Source organism: Cetorhinus maximus, chromosome 27 (assembly GCF_964194155.1).
Source record: "Cetorhinus maximus chromosome 27, sCetMax3.hap1.1, whole genome shotgun sequence".
Lineage (NCBI taxonomy): Eukaryota > Metazoa > Chordata > Chondrichthyes > Lamniformes > Cetorhinidae > Cetorhinus > Cetorhinus maximus.
The window spans coordinates 28,484,999-28,506,298 of NC_135905.1; the positions used below are offsets into that span (position 1 = coordinate 28,484,999).

The window sequence follows — 21,300 nt, forward strand, 5'->3', positions numbered from 1 at the left end:
AATTAAATGGTAATTACTTAATTTTATCACATTATCATCCCTCATTTCTACCCTATCAAACCAGTCTAAACAATCCCTGAGCTATTTCCTTGTAGATTTGGTTTACTGATGGATCTCCAGTAGTTTTGCTCTTAGATAGAGGGTATTTTCAATGTGTAAACTGGACGTCAACTCCACAAGGACTGTGCAGTGGTCACTCCTCCTGATACTGACATCGAAAGGTGCATCTGTGACAAGTAGACTGGTGAGGACGAGGTCAAGTAGGTTTTTCCCTCTTATTGGTTCCCTCACCACCTGTTGCAGACCCAGTCTCGCAGCTATGTCCTTCAGGACTCGGCCAGCTCAGACAGCAGTGGTGCTCCCGAGCCACTTCTGGTGATGGACATTGAAGTCCCCCACCCAGAGTACATTCTGTTGGGGGGAGGGGGGGGTGGTTGGGTGGTGGAGACAGTAGGTGATAACCAGCAGGAGGCTTCCTTGCCATGTTTGACCTGATGCCATGAGACTTCATGGGGTCCACGAATCCCAAAAAGTGTTGATCAATCTTTGTACAGAGAAATACTTTATGATAGAGATACCCAATTTTGTCTTTTATTAGACTGAAACTACATATATATATATATATATATTTTTAGTTCCTCTTTCTCTTCCAATTGCAACAAAGAAAGGGAGGGACACAGGATTTTGCAAGGTATTTAATAATGTACAGGACTGGAAAGGACGACTGCAATCAAACTGACAGGTCTTAGAAAAGGCACATAAGACTACAGAATTTTCCTGTTCTCCATTTGCAATGAAAGCTTTCAGTATAACGTATAGCTCAAGGGCATTTGACCAGAAGTCACAATAAATTAAACTTCAAATGAGTGGGGCTGAAGCATTATTAGAAATAGGATGTACAGTTTGGGAACCTTATCAAAATGCATAGGAAATGATTCAAAGATCAATATTAACTATCTTTTTGTAACTTGGGTTTTGAAGCTATGAGAAGAGACTTGTAAGCCTTAATTTTGGAAAACGAATGATTAAGAGGTCCTTGAAATGCTGAGAAGATAATGTAGATGTAGATGTAGATGCAAGTCAACAACCTTAACTGGCTTGTACTAAACAGGCATTTGGTATTTGAGGACAGAAACACAAAATTCAAAAGCTCCCATGTAAGGTAAAAGAAATCCTCTCATACAGTGATGGATATGTGGAAGTTTCCCAACAAAAGCTGCATTAGCTGATTACCCATATGTCAAGCAATGTGCCTCAAAATACTAGATCAATTAAATATAAGCTCAAGCACTAATCTGGGCATTCTGATGGCTTCAGAAACAGATTCAATATGTTTCGGCATAAACACATGAGAATTCTGATGTATTTTCTACATTCCACAGTCTTGGTAGTATATGATAATGAACGGTGACAGCACAAAAAAAAAGAGGTTGCACTTAGGTTGACCATCTTTGTTGTCAGAGAATTTCATCATCACTTATAAGCATGTTATACACAGGACAAGCTTAAATGATTAAATGAGTGTCCTTCCCTAAAAGGAATTTAGAAACAAGGCATTCATTCAATCCAAAACAAAAACAGAAATACCTGGAAAAACTCAGCAGGTCTGGCAGCATCGGCGGAGAAGAGCAAAGTTGACGTTTCGAGTCCTCCTGACCCTTCAACAGAACTCGAAACGTCAACTTGGCTCTTCTCTGCCGATGCTGCCAGACCTGCTGAGTTTTTCCAGGTATTTCTGTTTTTGTTTTGGATTTCCAGCATCCACAGTTTTTTGTTTTTATTCATACAATCCAGATGGCAGGAGTAGAACCGGAGTGCCGGGGACAGAAGGAATCACTTTTGGTATAAAACTGCTAATGAAGTACTCAGAATGCTCATCATGATGAAACTGTCACACAACAGGGAATCTCTCAAGAGATGGAAAGTGATATGTCTTCTACTTAAAACTGCACAAACAGCTAAATTGCTCCAAGGACAGTGAGCTTCAGACAGTAATACGGAAACATAAACGATTGACATAGGGGCTGAGTTTTTCCCTCATAACCAGTTCGAAGGGAAAAAGAGTTCTAAAGTAATTTTGTTCTCTAAAATCATCAGAAATTATAAAAGAAAATTGTCAATGCCATCAGTGGAATTAGTTATTCAACCGTAAGCACATGAACGCAATTTTTCCATTTTTGATTAACTACATTCAGTTCAGAGCAACTGTGGTTTTATTTTACAGATGAAGGAGAGAGCACAGATAACATTTTGTCCTTTATTCCTTGGTGGGATGTTGGCATTGCTGTAAAGGCATTTGTTCCCCATCCCTGATTGCCCTTGAACTGAGCGACTTGCTCAGCCATTTCAGAGGGCAATTAAGAGTCAACCACATTGTCATGGGGTCTGAAGTCACATGTAGGCCAAACCAGGTAAGGACGGCAGATTTCCTTTCCTAAATTCATTAGTGAATCAGATGGGTTTTTACGACAATCGATAATACTTTCATGATTCATAGCTTCATACAGACTCAGGAATTAGGAGCAGGAATAGGCCACTCAGCCCTTCGAACCTGCTCCGTCATTCAATGAGATCATGGCTTATCTGATTGTAACCATAACTCTACCCTCCCGCTTACCCCCGATAACATTTCACCCCCTTGCTTATCAAGAATCTATCTGCCCCTGCCTTAAAAATACTTAAAGACTCTGCTTCACCACCTTTTGAGGAAGAGAGTTCCAAAGACTCACAACCCTCAGAGAAAAAAATTCTCCTCATCTCCGTCCTAAATAGGCAACCCCTTATTTTTAAACAGTGGCCCGTAGTACTAGAGTCTCCCACAAGAGGAAACATCCTCTCCACACTGACCCTGTCAAGACCCCTCATGATCTTATATGTTTTGATCAAGTTGCCTCTTACTCTTCTAAACTCCAGTGGATACAAGCCTAGCCTGTCCAACCTTTCCTCATAAGACAACCCACCCAATCCAGGTATTAGTCTAGTAAACCTTCTCTGAACTGCTTCCAATGCATTTACATCCTTCCTTAAATAAGACCAATACTGTACACAATACTCCAGATGTGGTCTCACTAATGCACTGCATAATTGAAGCATAACCTCCCTACTTTTGCATTCAATTCCTCTCGCGATAAATGGTAATTAGCTTTCCTAATTATTTGCTGTACCTGCATACTAGCCTTTACGAATTCATGCACTAGGACACCCAGATCCCTCTGCATCTGAGAGCTCTGCAATCTCTCACCATTTAGATAATATGCTTCTTTTCTATTTTTCCTGCCAAAATGGACAATTTCCCACTTTCCCACATTGTACTTCATTTGCCAGGTCTTTGCCCACTCACCTAACCTATCTATATCCCTTTGTAGCCTCCTTATGGCCTCTTCACATCTTACTATCCTACCTATCCTTGTGTCATCAGCAAATTTAGCAATCCTACCTTCGGTCCCTTCAGACAAATCATTTATATAAACGGTAAAAAGCTGAGGCTGCAGCATTTTCCCTGTGGCACACCACTTGTTATATCTTGCCAACCAGAGAAAGACTCTGCCTGATTACCTTGAATTTATGCAAGTGCCCTGCTACAACGTCTTTAATAATAGCCTCTAACGTTTTCCCATTGACAGATTTTATTAATTGAATTTAAATTCTACCAGCTGCCATGGTGCGATTTTAACCCATGTCCCCAGAGCATTAGCCTTGGCCTCTGGATTACCATCCAGTGGCATTACCGTTAGGCACCTTCTCCCTAATTACAGTGAAGGGTCTGCCATAATAGCCAAAATGTTATTAAAGTTCAAACCCAATGTCAGGGATTGTTTTCTTAACATTGGAAGCCTTTTTGAAAACGTAAGAGGCTTGTCTGTGACAGCATCAATATCAGTAGCATGAATCACATGAAAATTGAGTATGCAGATAATACATTTAAAAAAAAATTAAAGCACTGCGCTTCAGTCTCAGCAGAAATCCAATTTTCACACGTCATAGACATGCAATGTGATGGTGATTTGTCTTCTGTCTTTTTCACTACTGAAAAATACTCTTCAATGTACAGAGATTTTCCTATTTTGTCCCCAAACAGCAGCCTTGCTCCTTCTGTGGCTAATTCCTTAGTTATAGTAAATGGGAGCCGGGCAAACAATTCATCACTGAGACTGAATGAAACTAGTGAAATAAAACACACATTCCTGGCTGCATATCCATTAGCGTGCAGAAGATGCAAATCTGACTTTCTTTTCCCATCATTATCATAAAGCACATAAAGGAGCTGCTCAAATAATTGACACCCTTCTCACTGGAGAAGTATAGACTGAAAGAGGATGTAAGGAAGGTTTCAAATTAATAAGGATAAGGGATGTAGAATGTCAGTCAGGAAGGTGGATTAGACAGATCGATTGTTTCATCCAGCTTTGAGATTTTCTACATTTCACTCACGTGGGCACCAAAGCAGAATTCTGTAATGTCACAAAGGAGAGTCCTATCGTAAATGGCAAATTTTGTAAGATATCGCTCAAGCTGTGTAGCTTTTGTTGATTAGAGAACTGGCCAGAAATGTCCGACTACCCGATTTATGGTGCTCCCGATTTCGCAATGATGGCCAAAAGACTGGGAGCACTAATAGTACCGCATGATACCAATTTCCTAATCTGAACTCCAGTCGAGCAACCCTGGAGCAAACCAGCACAATTCTAACTATTAAATACCCACTTCTGAGCTTCAAGAGATTGGCAGTTCTATAAAAGGGTAAAACGGGGACATGCCAGTAAATATATGAACATATGGATTGGGGGCAGGAGTAGGCCATTTGGTTCCTCGAGCCTGCTCCGCTATTCAAGAAGATCATGGATGATCTGAGTGTGGTCTCAACTCCATATTCCGCCTACTCCCGTTAACCCTTGTTAGCCAAGAATCTATCTACCTCTGCCTTAAAGATATTCATTGACCCTCCCTCCACCACTCTCTGGGGAAGAATTCCAAAATTTCACGACCCTCATCTCCATTTAAGTGGGAAACCCCTTATTTTTAAACTATGTCCCCTAGTTCTAGTCAAGGGGAAACATCCTTTCAGCGTCCATCCTGTAAAAGCAGCATCCACCCTGGTTAAAGTAAAATCAACCCTAATTCCCACAATTGTTGGTGGAACCTTTATTTGGCGCTATGTCAAAGAAACAGCTGTTCCCTGTTTCCCAAAGTACATTGTACAAGTTTTTATACTCGCCTTGACCGTAATTTCAAGCTAAAGCATTTCTCCCCCTTTGGCTGATTTATTTATAATATTTAAGATGTTAGTAGCATTGCCAATAAGTAATAAGCTACGTTGTTCTTACCTCCAGTTTGAGTACATCCTGTTGCAGTTTACGCTGAAACTCTAGGAAATGTTTAATAGTCAATTTTCCTTTTAGATCTGCACCAAAGAAGTAAGTGGTAAGCGCTGAGCTAACTCCCGATTTCAGTGTGTTCCCTGTTGTGGAGCGATCTCGGTGACGCATGCCTATACTGGTCTGAGATCGAATAATGCTCTGAACCTGAAAAACGTAAGCAGAAATAAGTCAAGCATAAAAGACTTCTTACGCACAGAGAAGTTACAGCATGCTTTTTGATCACAACTTATTAATTACCAGCAAAACACAATACAGAAATATCGAATGCTACACAAGAGAGCTTCAATGAATGGGGTCCTTCAGCCTGTTTTATTTCAGTCTTCGAGAATAAGATAGCTACCAACTTCCCATTCCAGCATTTACTGTTTTTTTTTAAATTAATCTGGTGTCCTGGTTTTAGCCACTCTCATTCTGGCCTACCTGCTTTTAAATGACCATATTGGCATGTATGAATGTCATGTAAGCTAGCATAAAACTACTATCTAACATAAGACATGTGTTATGAAGGGAGGCTGAAGGGTTTGGAATGCTTATGCTGGAGAAGACAAGGCTTAAAGATCTAATTCAAAATATTCAAGATCATTAAGGGAATAAATTGCACCCTGATAAAAAGAGAAAAAGAGAGTTGTATTTATGTAGTGTCTTTAATCACCTCAGGCCATCCTGAAGTGCTTTACAGCCAATTAAGTACTTTTGAAACAAAAACAAAAATTGCTGGAAAAACTCAGCAGGTCTGACATCTGTGGAGAGGAAGACAGAGTTAACGTTTCGAGTCCGTGTGACTCTTCATCAGAGCTTTTGAAACGTAGTTACTGTTGTAATGTAGGAAACACAGTGGCCAGTTTGCATACAGCAAGTTTCCACAAACAGCAATATAACCAGGTAATCTTTAGTTATGTTGACTGAGGGAGAAATATTGCCCAGGACACTGGGGATAACTCCCCGCTCTTCTCTGAAATAGCGCCATGGGATCTTTTGCAAATGGAGCCTTGGTTTAATATCCTATCTGAAAGGCAGCACCTCTAATAGTGCAGCACTCCAGTATTACACTAGAGTGTCAGACAAGATTTTTGTGCTCAAGTCTCTGGGAGTGGGGCTTGAACCCACAATGTTCTCACTCGGAAGCAAGATTGCTACCCTACTGAGCTGCAGCAAACAAGCAAATATTGCTTTGGATTACACCACAAACTCCAGCCATAGGTGACACATCCGAAACTTAGAGGGAAAGTGCACCAACAACACGGATTCAACTACTTTACAGACAGGGCAGTGAGCTTGTGGAACAGAATGTTCTCTGAGGGTGTGGCGTCTGATAGCGTGTAAAAATTCAAGGGAAATAGTTGAGAGAGTGGTGTACTGAAGGTTATTATTTTCCCGTACCAACCAAATGGACTGTGCTGTTTTATCTGGTCCCATACTTTATGTTCATAATTTCTTTTTGAAATTACAATAATCTTATCTGATGTTACCACACTCTTCAGAGGCTACACCCACTGTAAAATTAAACAGTTACATCGAATACCGACGCTCTAACAGAATTTCTACAGGGTTTTTCTCACGTGTATCCTACTGTAACTTAGGTGGAAATCCCAGAGAAATAGCATAAACGGCCATGCATGTTATTTCTGAGGTTTTCACTGCTCATCCTCCCAAGTTACCATGGGCAGGTGAGTTCCCACAGAAATTCTACCTCTAACTCTATTACTGCAGCTGGCAGAGCCATCCTACGTGCAAATGCTTCACTCATCATTACCTGTTCAAACTCCTCCAGATCAACCTCACCATCACCATTTAGGTCAAACATCTTAAAGGCAATTTCGAAATTCCTGTGTGGAGCTAATTCGAGAAGAAATAATTAATTGCATAGTCCCTAATGCAAATATACAGAGCTTATCAACGTAGCAGTTTTGGGTAAACTAGTCTCCATTATAACATATATTATTTATGGCTTCTATACCAATAGAAAACTATATGCAGGTAGAGTTATAAAAGACAAAACTCACTAACACATGTTTTTATGGTTCCCACTGGTTGTTATAAAAATGTGTTTTTAAACTCAAGAACATCAAGAAATTCTTAACCTCTCCCAAATGGCAAAGCCTGAGTATCTTTCAGGGTGATTAGAATTTAAATTGCAATTATATTTGCAGGAAGTTCAGTCCAGCATTTACATGCCACTTTAATGAGTCTCAGAAATATTCCAATGCTCTTTACATATAATGAATAAATCTGAGGTTCAGCGGTGCATTGTGTAAGCAAACACTTCATGCACATCAGATTCCCACAAACAAGCTGACTTTGGTGGTTAGGAGGAGGAATGCTTGTCCAGACACAGCCAACTCCAAAAGTGCCCTTGTGATTTTAAACATCCATCTGACCTGACAGCAATTAAAACATCTGAGCTAAAGGATGGTACTTCCAGCAATGCGGCACACCCTCAGAAATGCACTGGAACATTACTGATCCTCTGACTCAGATCCAACAGTACTAACTGAGCCAAGCTGTCACACATTGAGCCTACAGGATTGCACTTGTCTCTAAAGCCAATCACTGACCATGCACAAGAGTAGGATTCCAGAATGACTTCTGGGATGACCCAAGAGATATCTGTAGAGTTTTGGAAAAGTTACTGTAAACAGACATTAAGTTATTCATTTACCAAATAACAATTTCTCTATTATTACACACATTCTCAGTTCATGGTAAAATATAGAACACGAATGCATGCTGCTTTGTAGATGACATGATGAATTAAAGTCAAGATTCCTACACAATTTTATATTTCTTGGGCAAGATTATTCCCCACAGGGCAGGATTTTACTTCTCAAGAGGTGCAGATCACATAGGTTGGGAATGAGAAAGAGAGTATCTCTGTACAGTGACAATCTCTCTTTAAAATTTTATACTCCAATTGCTTCAGTTTTGTTGCTGTACTGTTTCATACATGGGTGATTCTGACTCACTGAATCTCCCATTAGCAATTCACCATTCGTAATGTTCATCTTTAATTTTAACAGTTCATAAAAATGCAAATATCCACAATTCTTCCCTGCAGAGTTGAATGCATTTGAATTGAATCCTGTATGATTTACACTGTTTCTTAATTGCAAGTGATCAAAATATCCCTGCAACATTGAACATTTTGCAGTTACTTCTGTTGTCTCCCCAGGAGCAAGGTCAATTTTTCTGGACCTCTCTGCACCGTAGCCACAACCAGAGTATAGCCAGGTAAATTGCCCTTCACACCTACAGATCAATCATAAGGTGGTGCCTGAGAACTGGCTGGTGCGAACACACTCGCACTTTCGCCCCCCCTCCTTGTGCGAAAATACTCAGCACCTCCCCATTTGCAGCACGGCTAAGATTGGGAACTCACTTTGCAGAAGATCACGGGCACAAATCAGCATTCTCCTGACGAAGTGCAAACCTCTGTGCTATGGTCTTGCCCTATTTTGCAGAACTTCGGAGTTCATTCTGCCTACACCACAATGTGGGGTACATCATAAAAGCCACGTAGAGTTAGGACAAATAATTGCTAAAATAGCCGTTGAACAAGGAGGGCATCGTTTTGCACCAACAACATTGATAAGCTCTGTATCCACTTCACACACAAGGCATTTGCAGGCTGACATCTCAAACATGTTTTATTACAAGTATCTATTTCATCTTTGAAAATCTTTGAGGGACCAATGCAACAATTTGGCATGGATGGCTTAACATATACTACTGAGAAAGTTGTTAAACTTGGAACAAGCCTCTGTGATTCACGTATCCTGCCTTACGTAGACGTGCTTGTGTCCAATCTAAAACTGATTACTCTGCAGTATAACTGGCATCATATAACGTGTCATCAATGTTCGTGGGATTCAAATGCCAACATAAGCAGGTGGAGGCCCTCCAGCTATCGGAATAGAAATGGTAGTGTTTGATTGCGGAAGAAAAATCAAGATATCCTCACAGGACCAACAATCTGCAGTTCCTTAATTTGTGGCAATTTATTCTGACTTTGGGATTTTTGGTCAGCAAGGAAACTGAAGAATGGAAAGAGACTTTAAGAGCCTCGGAAACAAGGCACTGGGAAATCCAAGCCTGCAGAATTTCAAAAGCTCCCTCGAGTACACACCTGATTTATCGAAATCCAGAGAGCTTAGGCCAGTTTGGAGAGCCAGGGTGTACATAACCGCCAGTATGTGCATGACCATTGCTGCAGTGTAACCAGCTACTAATGTCTGGCTTTTCAGCACCAGTAATATTTGACACAACGACCCAAAGATCCAAATTAAGAGCTAGAAGTAGTAGTGAGATTCCTTGCTGGTTCTTGGGCTCACTAGAATTTCACTTCTTGTGAAACCACAGAGCAATAGGATTAAATCCAAGAAAAGTCTGAACAGTAAATCTCAGGTCAGCCAGCTGGGTATCTCTGAACCTTATGGGGTCTTTGATGGGGTCTGCAGGTGTCTGATTTAACATTTTCCTTGATCTGCCAAGTATCTGCTGACTTATTAGATGTTGTCTTCATGTTAGCATAATAATAGCACTGTTTTCCTTTGGAAATTCGGCCAGGGAACTCTTCAGGGAGAGAAAGAGTGAATATTTGCAGGTATTTGTATAGAACCACAGAAACCACTTCCACTAATTACAGCGGTTAAGAGCAGGTTGAACAACTCTGGTCATACTGGTGGCCTGCCCAAATTTGTGAAGATGCAGCAAGCAAAATAAATTTTACGTAGAGACCTAATTAGATTTTCTTAAATAGGGGCACAGATAACAAAGAATTATGGAAATGCCAATATATATTTGAAAGACGACATGCCTTATTGATTTCTTCCTTGTAATCTTACGAGTTCCATGAATAGCATATGCTGAATCAGACCATAAATTAGCATCAATAAATAATTACCAAAATTGCAGTAATCAGTCAGTGGAGAATAAGATTTTCTTTTACAGTTCAGGAATGCTACTGCATTTCTCCATTAATTCCTAATTTAGTTCTTAAACAACTCTGCTGTGAAACTAGCTGGAAATAGTATTCATTATGCAGAATATAAAAGTTGTGTGTCTAATAATGTTCCATAAATTAGGAACAAATTCGAAATGCAAGACTATACAAGTACAAGCAGTCTTTCTGTTTTTAACACTCAATACGCTAAGTTAAAACCAGGCTGTGTAATCATTAAAAAAATTGAGCATCCTCAAACTGCACCCTTAAATTCAGCTTCACTCATCCTAACCACTTCAGAATCGGTGAATGCTGTTCATCGTTGCAGAGAATGACTGGATACATCCACGGCAACACAATTTGCAAATCATGGTTTGGAGGAGGACATGAATAGAGCAGAGGTTATTGTAGGAAAGGTAAGAAAACAGCATTGCTGGAGCTAAGCTATGATACCTTCCAACTGGCTGCACCATTACTTGATGATAACTGTTAAATGGGAAATGCAAAGATAGATACAGATTAATGAGGAGCCAATTGGCCCCATTTAGCTCTTCCTTCCATGGTAAGCTAACTATCCCCAACAGAGCACCTAACTACATCTTGAATAATTCTGCAGATTTTGCTTCAAATACCTCACCTGGACAGCCATTTCAGACATTGATCATTGGATGAAGTGCTTCCTGACATATGTTCTGATCTAGTCTTTTTCAGTTGAGTCTTGATTTAAAAATACTGTTCAGGATTAATGTTTTCCATTCCACTTAATAAGGCTCCCACTCAAGGCAGTCACTTTACGCACACTGTGTGGTGCCTGTGATTTTCAAGGCGAGCACCAATTTGCTCCTTTTCCTTCCCACACCCCATGAACCAAAATAAAATTAAACATTACAGGCCAAAAATTCAAGAGTCAAGATTAAGATTAAATATTTCCATTAGAGAAAAACGAACCTAGTTCATGCAATATTGCAGTATTAATAAAAGGCAGCTTTGAGTCATATTCTGTTTTGATGCTTCTGATGTGAAATATATTTTATTGATCTATTTCTTCAGTTTACAGATTGTCCCTAGGAGAGTTATGTGTCAGAATGCATCAATAAATACTCACTGGACAGAACGGTGGTGAGAAAAATGTAATCGGAGAAGGAAATCAGTCCGCACTCGCCCAATGTGAAAAATATGCTGTCCTCGTCGGCAAACTTCTCCCGTCCATGGGAAAGTTTCTACCAAAGAAGATGGAAAAAATAGTCAGAATAGTGACACCAACTGCGAGATTGTCGGGCTGTCAAATAGAGGCCTGGGATCAAACTGCAGGAGATGCAGGGCACAAGCAAAGATAACAAGAAATGACGATCGAGTAGATTGCAAAACTGACCTTATTTCATTATACAATAATGCAAAAGCCGAGGCTAAGGGGTTGGCTTGAGGAGGCATAACATGCAAGAGCCACAGTATCAGACACACAATCAACACTGCAACGTTCAAAACAGGAAAGACTGATGCAGACAGATTCTCATACCTAACACAGCAAAATATCACGCCAAGGTCCCACTGATCACTGCTACAAGGATATCAGTTACCTCCGTCTATCAATGAATCTTAACATTGAGGGACAGCCAACAAAGGGAAGCCCCATTACAAATTGAGATTTAAAACAACACATTCGAAGCAAAGGGACTAGGCCATTCAGCTCAAGTCTTTTGTGCCATTCAATCAGACCATAGCTAATTCTGTACCTCAACTCCATTTAACCAACTTTGTGCACGATCCCTTGATATGCACACCCAACAAAAATAAGTCTTGAAAATTTCAATTGAACTATCATCCACAGCTTGTTGGGGCTCAAATTCCTGACTTCCACTTGTGTGAGGGGAAAAAAAAAGGTGCTTCCTGATTTCATTTCCAAATGGCCTGGTTCTAGTTTTAAGATTATGCCCCCTTGTTCTGGATCTTCCTACCAGGCAAAGCAGTTTCTTTACCCACCCTACTGAAATCCTTTTATAATTTTAAACACCTCAGTTAAATTACCCCTCGACCTCCTAAACTTAAGGAAAAACAATCAGGTTGATGTAGTTTATCCTCATAATTTGCTCCTTTCGCCTCTTGATATAATTCTGATGATTCAGCACTGTACCTTCTCCAAGATAAATATGTGGTTCCTGAGGTTCAATGCTCAATGCTGATTGCAGCAGTACTACACAGGGTATCTGATCAAGGCTCTGTACAACTGCAGCAAAACATTTTCTCCTTCATATTTCAACCTCCTTTAAAAGTAAACATTCCATTAGTCTTTCTGATTACTTTTTCTGTTAAAATGCCTGATACTAGTTTCTGTAAGCTATACGCATTCCTTTTAGCCTGTACATCTGTGTCTTCCACGTTTCAAAGATGTAACTGGGGTTTAACAATTAACATTTTAAATTTAGTAGTGGAAGTTATGTTGGATTCAAACTACAGATATTGGACAATATCACCCATTAGGTCAGATCTGTACAATTTAAAACAGCGAATCCAGTATGTCAAACCTAAATGTACCATGAAGCAAAAATACTATGCTATATTACCAAGTAAAAGCAGCATTTTGAAATACTTTTACTACACAGTATCCATTACAACCAATTGTTCTCTCAGGTCGTTTTTAAAATTTCTTGGAAAGTATCAGTAACATGAAACACCAGCCTATCGTGCAGTAAAAATTATATCCACATGGACAATATCCTCAAATAAAAAGTTTTATGCAAACACAATAACCAAATAAATAAATAGAGCCATCTTGAGAAATACAGCAACATAGTGAGGAAACCACAAAAATACTTTTTTCCTCCTCCATGTGAATTCAGACAAATCCTGCACCAAAATACTCCAGAATACAAATGGAGAGGCATTTTTCTGTGAAACCAGACAACTCTTTCAAATGCAACAGGCAGTCATTTTAATGTATAACTATTGGATATCACATCCTCTCCTGACTTTATTTTTATTTGTCATGGGATGTGGGCGTCCCTGGCTAGGCAGCATTTATTGTCCATCCCTTATTGCCCTTGACAATGTGGTGGTGAGCTGCCTTCTTGAACCGCTGCAGTCCATGTGGTGTAGGTACACTCACAGTGCTGTTAGGAAGGGAGTTCCAGGATTTTGACCCAGCAAAGGAATGGAAATATATTTCCAAGTCAGGTGGTGAGTGACTTGGAGGGGAACCTCCAGGTGGTGGTGTTCCCATGTGTCTGCCACCCTTGTCCTTTTAGATATAAAACAATAAACTACTTACAAACAAAAAGCATTTGATGGTTCAATGTTACAGCAAAAGTTTCACACTTTACACTGCTGCCAGGCAGTTGAATGGAAACTGATGACTTCATGAAGGAACATTTCACGTAATATTTAACTAAGAAATGAGAGGTAGTTTTGCATGACATGAACAATCCCTCTCTTTGAAACCTTGGCTTCGAAAAAATATTTTATTCATATCCTAAAATGGAACATGTAAAGTACTACAATTCGTGACACTAAGGGACCACAGATGGATACTCATCAGTTCTGATGAAAGCTCACCAATCTGAAAGGTTAACTGTTTCTCTCTCCACAGATGTTTCCAGGCCTGCTGAGTATATCCAAGATTTTCTGTTTTTATTACTAATAGAAACTTCACTGACAAAGGTGAAATCTTTTGCCAAATGCTTCTGAAGCTGTGAAGATGCGTCATTTCCATTTTCCACCTACGTACAAAAGAGCTGGGAGGTCTATGGTGCAGTGGGCAGCGTCCCTGCCTCTGAATCAGAAGCTCTGGGTTCGAGTCTCACCCCAGGACTTGATTGCCAAAGGAAGGTGAGTTCATAACATGGCCAAACAGGTTGATATTGACCTGCAAATCCTTCCAACACACACCCAATGGCAGGCGATAACAGCGGGAGAGATTCCTGGTCAGCCATGTGATGGAACGAACTTTGGAGTCTCCTCCATCATTATCCAAAGCTCCAGACTACAACATGCATGTAGAAGTGCATGTTACCACAGCAACGTGGACTCCCTGAGTGAACTGTAACACACCAGCACAATAGAGCTGGAGAAATCTTACTCTAACAAAGAAAAATTAGACGATTAGTACTGGAATACCTAGATGATGCAGCATACAGAACACTGTAAATCCACACCCTTTCAATGATCCCTGATCTTGGTCACTCACTTGCAAAGATATAGCAAGCACTGAGTAAATACTCAATGCTTTCATAGTGGAGGGGGGCAAAGGAATTTTTAAGAAAGGGCAAGTCACTCTGGGTCATTCTGCATCACCAAGTTCAGCTGGTTGTAAGCAACATCAGCAGGTGCCTGGAATTAAGTCTGCAACCATCCTCTTGGGTATTGGATGATTCAGGGCCTTAGAGCAATTGGATGGAGGAAACTGAATTGAAGGAGGAAAAAGAATGGGTGGAGGGAGGAAAAGTGGGGGTGGGGGAGCCCATTCTGCTTTGTAGATTTGCAGTATTGATAGATGGCAATTGAATACACCTTATGCACATTGATGATACCACCCTGCAGTGGATTGGCAGGAATCAGGGAGGAATGACACAGGTCAATAGTAGGTGTAACGAATCATCAGAGACTGCCTTTGACCTCTACTACAAGACACAACGCCCCGGAATTTATTGGAGTGGAGCATCTCTCGGTCTGCTGTTAATGAAAGACTTTTTCCTTCACTCTAAAGTACGAAAGACTTTTGCCCTGCAAGTCACTAGGAGTGCAAGCTGAGGGTTATTGGGCATCAGGGACCTTGGTGGACAATGATCAACAGGCTATCTCCTTAATCCATGAGATATAAGAATTGAGAAAGAAATAGAGGAGCAGAGGAGAAGGAATTAGGATGAATAAAAGTTAAATCAGGTACCAAAAGAGAAAAAGGGAAAAAAGTTGGTTTAAGAGAAAGCAAGTCACACAGAACAGAAAAGCAAGGAAAGAATTAAATTTTAAATGTATATTTTTTAAATGTCTAACAACTATTTAGAATCTGTAGGAACAAGACTCCACAGTTTCAATTGTTCCTTTCCAGGCCAGAGAGCTCAAGTGGTGTTTCAGGATTATAAACCTTGTCATTAAAAAGGTACTAGCTCTATTATATACAAGTCCCAACTTTTAGAGGTGAGTTTAATTGGCAATCAATATGCAAATGCAGCAATTTCTTGAAACTCATGGGAGGGTGAGGGTGAACTGCTGCTTTATGATGAGGCACTCAATAAGGAGAATTAGTTGATATAAATTGCTGGTTGCTAAATTTTTTCTATTAGCTACATGGCACAGCCCCAATGGTGACACTGTAAGACACAGAAAATGTACTGTAAGATGATTTTGTACCTTTCTGTGAGGGTAGTGAAGTGAGTTGACTGAAAAACTCTACTAACTATATTATTAACAGATTTATACTGAGCTATTATGCTACATTTTCCAATTACAATTTAGCACAGCAGACCATTAAAATATAATTCCTCTTATCTTCAATTCATTATCCATGGAAGTTGTGCCTTCAATGTTCTGATCTCCAAAACCATAAAAAAGGTTTTCCAGTTTCCTGAACGAAAATTCAAAATTAATCGTAGCTCTCAAGTATTTTGAAAACTTAATGAGTACCAGTTTTGTGAACTCCTTTTTGCACTCAATTTCTAAACCCTTAAGTTCATAATAGTCATGCAAAACAAGAGGCCAAGAATAGATTCAACTAATACACATACCTTCAGTCTCATTGTAACATTGAAAGTGATCCTTTACAAGTGTTTATCATAAGAAATAGGAGCAGGATTAGGCCATTTGGTCCATTGAGCCTGCTCTGTCATTCAATAAGATTGTGGCTGATCTGATTGTGGCCTTAATTCCACTTTCTTGCCTGTCCCCCTCAACCCTTATCTTCCTTGTCAATCAAAAATCTATCCGACTGTCTCACATGGACTGCAATGGTTCAAGAAAGTGGCTCACCACCACCTTCTCAAGGGCAATCAGGGATGGACAATAGGTGTTGGCCTCACCAGTGACGCCCACATCCCGTGAAAGAATTAAAAAAATCTCAGCCTTGAATACATTCAATGACCCTGCCTCCGCCTCCACTGCCCTCTGTAGAAGAGAATTCCAAAGACTGACAACCCTCTGAAGAAGAAATTCTTGCTCATTTCCATCTTAAATGGAGACTCCTAATTTTTAAGCTGTGACTCCTATTCTGGATTCCCCAATGAGAAAAAACATTCTCTCAGCATTTAGCCCCCTCAGAATCTTATGTTTCAATAAGATCACCTCTCATTCTTCTGAACTCCAATGAGTATAGGCCCAACATGCTTAATTGTTCCTCATAAAACAGCCCCTTAATCTCAGAATTAGCCTAGTGAACCCTCTCTAAACTGCTCCCAATTGATCCCCTTAAGTAAGGGGATCAAAACTGTGCACAGTACTCCAGGTGCAGTCTCACCAACGTCCTGTACAGCTGTAGCAAGATTTTCCTACTTTTATACTCCATCCCCTTGCAATACCTAACTTTTTGTGATTCATGTTCAAGGACGCCCAGATTCCTCAGTACTGCAGAATTCTGCAGTCTCTCTCCATTTAAATTGGGGACACAATAGGGAGAACACTCTCATTGGTGGCTAACCTTCTTTGTGCTGCAGCCATGGAACATGCTAGCACCTCAGTCAACTGTTAAATAAGGTTATAAATCTTGAATACAGTGGAATTTTACAATTACAAATCTGATAGCTTTCAGGCAATGATCTCACAGGTTCATCTCCAATGGACTGCAGGGTGGAACAGTTTTGATTCATTAAAACTACGTATATAGCCAGAGGCCAACCTAAAGCCAGCCATGTACAACTTTAGTACAGCTATATATCACTGTAAACAGAAGCTAGAGTAGGGTACTTTGTTGTTTTATTCAGAGGCAGAAAGCAAAATGACTGCATGACTTTTCATGCATCACCTTGTGTCATGAATTGTTCCAATTTGACTAAAAATATTCTGTTTTGCTGCTTCTGCTGACTCCTTCAAGGAACCTTCAAATTTTAAATGGTCTCCCTTGAATCGCTCCAGGGGCATCTTTATGAGCTTTTATCTATGACAGTTTTCCATTGTTGAACCACAGATTCACAGACATAAAAGTTTGCTTCAGTTATCTAAAGGTTTACTGCTGCTATATTTGTAACATTGCAAATAATGGAAAGGGGCCTAAGGGCACTAATTAAATCTTGAGGCCTCTAGAAAAAATGCTTAAGTGCTTGAGTTTTATACCTGCATTATGATTTTATAGCAACCTTTTACTGGATTGAAGAGAATACTGGCAGTAAACTTATATGTTAGCCTTCGTTTCAAGGATTTCACTGACATCCTTGAACAGCTTGGCTACTGATTCTTGGGATTTGGATTACAACCTGGAATATGGAAAGAAATAGACTTCAAAGAAAAAGCCATTTCTGTCCGACAAGCCCCCTGGGTTGGAGCAGTGCAAGATCCTCTGGAGGAGGCAGACTTGTACCACTTGAGTTTGACAGAGTGTGGAGTAAAAGAACCTTTTGTTGCTCCTGTGCAATCCACCCTATCATAGCCTCTAACATTGCAGCTAATCTGAGAGAAAGTCTGCATGAATATTCCCCAATCTCCAAAGGTAATCAAAGTAAACTAAAATGTCAAAGTACTCGTCTCCTGAAAACAGGCCAGTTGGCTTCCACATGCGCAGGTCTCCTCTTCCTCGGTAGCACAATTCCATGAAACATTTAGCAATCTCATTCCACACTAACATTCTTATAACCCTTTCTCAATCAGATATTTTTCATGCGGCTGCATTAACTTTTTTTTTTGGTGCCTTGAATCTTATTTGAAACTCCGATCTCTCCTTGTAGAAGTTTCAGCAGTGGAACTCCCGAGTAGCTCCTGTTAAGAGCTTAAGAGTCACGTGGAGCAAGGCCTGCGGCCAATATTTTTTTCCGTTCCTGGGCAAGACTCGGACAGCTTCCTCTTCCCCTATCCTCAAGTGTTTTGGTACTCCAGAATGGTCATTACTAATTTCTCTCACTCGAAGAATATACATCAGGAAATTTCTGCTGTCTCCTCGCTGCTACTCAGTTTGCTAACTGGGAACAGGCTGTCTTGTCTTGCTGGCTGCTGATTCCTATTCGACATGTAATAGAATCCAGAGTTACCCTCATCCTCTCTATATCTGATATTACTCTGAAGTGCAGTTTGTTCTGAAATCCTCCAGTAAAATCACAAAGGTAAATTGAGCAAAAAGCTCAAATACAGGCAGAGCTTCTAATATTAAGAAAAGTAGCAACAGGATGTACCCCCCCCCTCCCCCAGAAAAATATTTTTGCAGCGGCACTCCACCAACCGTAGACAATATTTTGTTCCTGGATTGCAGGCAAAATTTACTGTGAATGCTTCAAATAAAATAGATACACAATTTGTTCTCAGCATCTCACAATAAAAAGTGGACTACACCCCATAACACCCAGCTACTCCAATGCTCTTCCCTGCCTCCACAGAACAGCTTGAATAACAGAGTGCTCAATCAGTGCCTGGCCAACAATTCTCCCTCAACCACCTAAAACAAAATGACATAGTCAGTTGATCTAATTCTCTGACCCACTCTCACTCTGTCCTCAACTTCCTCCACTACTCCAATGAGGCTCAACGACAGCATCTCACCTTTTGATTTGCCACTTTATATCCTTCTGGACTCAACATTGAGTGCAAACTTTAATTGCTTTCATTTGTTTGGATAGCAGGTGCTGGTACTGGTACTGATTCTGCTGCAATTTACCTCTCCCCAAGACACAACTTTTGTTCTGTTACTTGTCCCAATACCACACACTACTGGCTTACCCCATTAACCCTTTTGGCACTTAAATCATTCCGGCTTCTCGTCATGTTTTTCCTTCCCTTCCCCGCTTTCCCTGCACCTGTACTCGCTTAAGACTCGTAGCATCTGTAACATTTTCCAGTTCTGACGAAGGGTTGCAGACTTGAAACGCTAACTCTGTTTCTGTCTCCACAGATGCTGCCTGACCTGCTGGATATTTCCAGCATTTCCTGTATACATTAACTGATGAGTTACCTCATTGCTATTTGAGCAGGACTTGCTGTGCATAAAATGGCTCACCTGCATAACTAATTCTTGGCAAGTTTCCACCCCAAATTTTCCATTAAAAGTGCACTAAGATTTGCCACTGTGCAGATAACCTTTGGAAGGACTGAGCCATGGTGCTGAGCACAGTGGTAATTAAAATTCCCACAGAATATACATTCATAATGAAGTGCAGCATAAAATTAAATTCAATTTAATTGATCAGTCTTTCCTTGCGTCTCAGGCACTTGCAACATAGCATGCTAGGATAGTCCAGACAGGAATATGGGGGAAGAGGGGTGAGGGGAGGGGGAGGGCCTACAGAAGAGAGCATGGCAAACGCTGAAGTGCATACTGGGTTATGCACATGCTCACACACCTCATACCTGCCAGAAATCCTGACGAGTGGGAGTGTGGTTCAGAATGTGGTGAGAAGGGAAGAAAATGGGGGTCTGGTTACATCACAAAATACAGTATGCTACATTGAATGATTACAGGCAACACAGCAGACAGACAATAAGAAACAGTTAATAGCTACATCAACACTAAAGCCAACAGCAGCTTGGTTGGGATGGTTAGGCTCCTGTCCTGGTAAGCTGACAATGTTCACCTTTGGCAGACCAAACAGACGAGGACTCACAGAATGTTAAAAATACCACAAAACATTCAAAACATTTTAGTGTTAGAGTATAGGCAATAGCCAAGATTAAATGATTAAAATGCATCACCCACAATATTCCAGTTCAGAGAACCATTCATAATTAGAAAGTACACCTGCAGAAATGACCCAAGGACATGCACAGTGTGCTTTACTTTGGATCTATTGTTATTTTTAGAACTCTCTATTAAGTGCAACACAGACAAATAGACTGCATTACACCTATAGAGAAACAAGATGGCAGTATACCTGTAGAGAAACAACAGCCATACGCAGACTGCAACACATCTGTAGAAAAAAAACAGCCACAGTCAAACTACAATACCTGTAGAAATAAAGTTAAGCTGCAGTTAAATTACAATCCGCCTGCAGATGCAAAGAGCGGGGCTGCGAGATTTCAAATTCGTAGAGTGACAGAAAGGCCAGTGAGACTGCAATACAAGTGTACACAGAGAACACAGTCATGAGGCTACAGCACAACAGAGAATAGCCACAGCAAGCCTGCAGCAGTTAATTATAACTGCAATTGTTTGTGAAATTACAACATAGTCTCACAGCAATGTTTTTCCAACAGCCCAGGGAGAGGGCGAAAATAGCTGAAAAGTAAAAAAGAGATTGATCAGAAAGTAGCAATGGGTGAGGGTGGCTAGATCGAGGTAGAAAGGGTTTCCTTAGCAATGAGGGCAGTATTCAAGTCTGAGAGTGACTTGGGTTTTACAGAGAAGAGATATTGAGGCAGAAGAGAAGAACTTGGCGCCAAAGAGGAAACTGAGTTTCTAGAAGGCAGCACTGATGAGAGCAAATCTGAAAGATCTGTTTGAAATCACACCAGATAGTGAGAAAAAGAAAATCCAGAGATGAACTCAGGGTGCAACCAAACTCAAGAGGTGTAGCTGTTGTGAGTCATTTATAGACCATACTAGGTAGGGGTGCACACTGTTTTTCCTGGAGAACATTACTGAAACAGTTGGGTTTTTATGACAATCTAGCAGCTTTTATAACTTGCATCCTTCACTGGACACAGCTGGTGGGGGAAAATCAAAACCAAAGGCTTTTTCTAATCAGGTTTGCTCTTAGCTAAAAGGTTAGCTTCAGAATAGAGCAAGTTTCTCACTTTATACTTGCACTTTCTTTATCTTGTTAACGTTACCAAATGGAAGAAATTATACTACCAAGTAGCCACAGATCTATTGCTTCAATCCTTTAAGAACTACAGTGACATTATTGTACTGTTGGTTTA

At 40.4% G+C, this 21,300-nt stretch overlaps 1 protein-coding gene and 1 long non-coding RNA gene across 7 annotated transcripts in view; one reads left to right on the top strand and one right to left on the bottom strand.

Annotated features, from left to right (window-relative positions):
- The window catches only part of LOC144668667 (uncharacterized), a 32,310-nt gene extending 20,853 nt beyond the window's left edge, over window positions 1–11,457 (top strand). Inside the window, exons 2-3 of the long non-coding RNA XR_013573529.1 lie at window positions 8,548–8,606; window positions 11,368–11,457. This is a non-coding gene — a long non-coding RNA (uncharacterized LOC144668667). The remainder of the gene's footprint in view (window positions 1–8,547; window positions 8,607–11,367) is intronic.
- micu1 (mitochondrial calcium uptake 1) overlaps window positions 1–21,300 on the bottom strand; it is a 99,503-nt gene that overhangs the window by 16,905 nt on the left and 61,298 nt on the right. For 5 of the 6 annotated variants that reach the window (XM_078530946.1, XM_078530948.1, XM_078530947.1 and 2 more), the window contains exons 7-10: window positions 20,310–20,348; window positions 11,423–11,537; window positions 7,132–7,214; window positions 5,325–5,522 (exon numbers count right to left, since the gene is read on the bottom strand). In XM_078530946.1, coding sequence (XP_078387072.1) covers window positions 5,325–5,522; window positions 7,132–7,214; window positions 11,423–11,537; window positions 20,310–20,348 — 435 coding nt within the window. The remainder of the gene's footprint in view (window positions 1–5,324; window positions 5,523–7,131; window positions 7,215–11,422; window positions 11,538–20,309; window positions 20,349–21,300) is intronic. The other variant, XM_078530950.1, reaches the window with a different exon arrangement.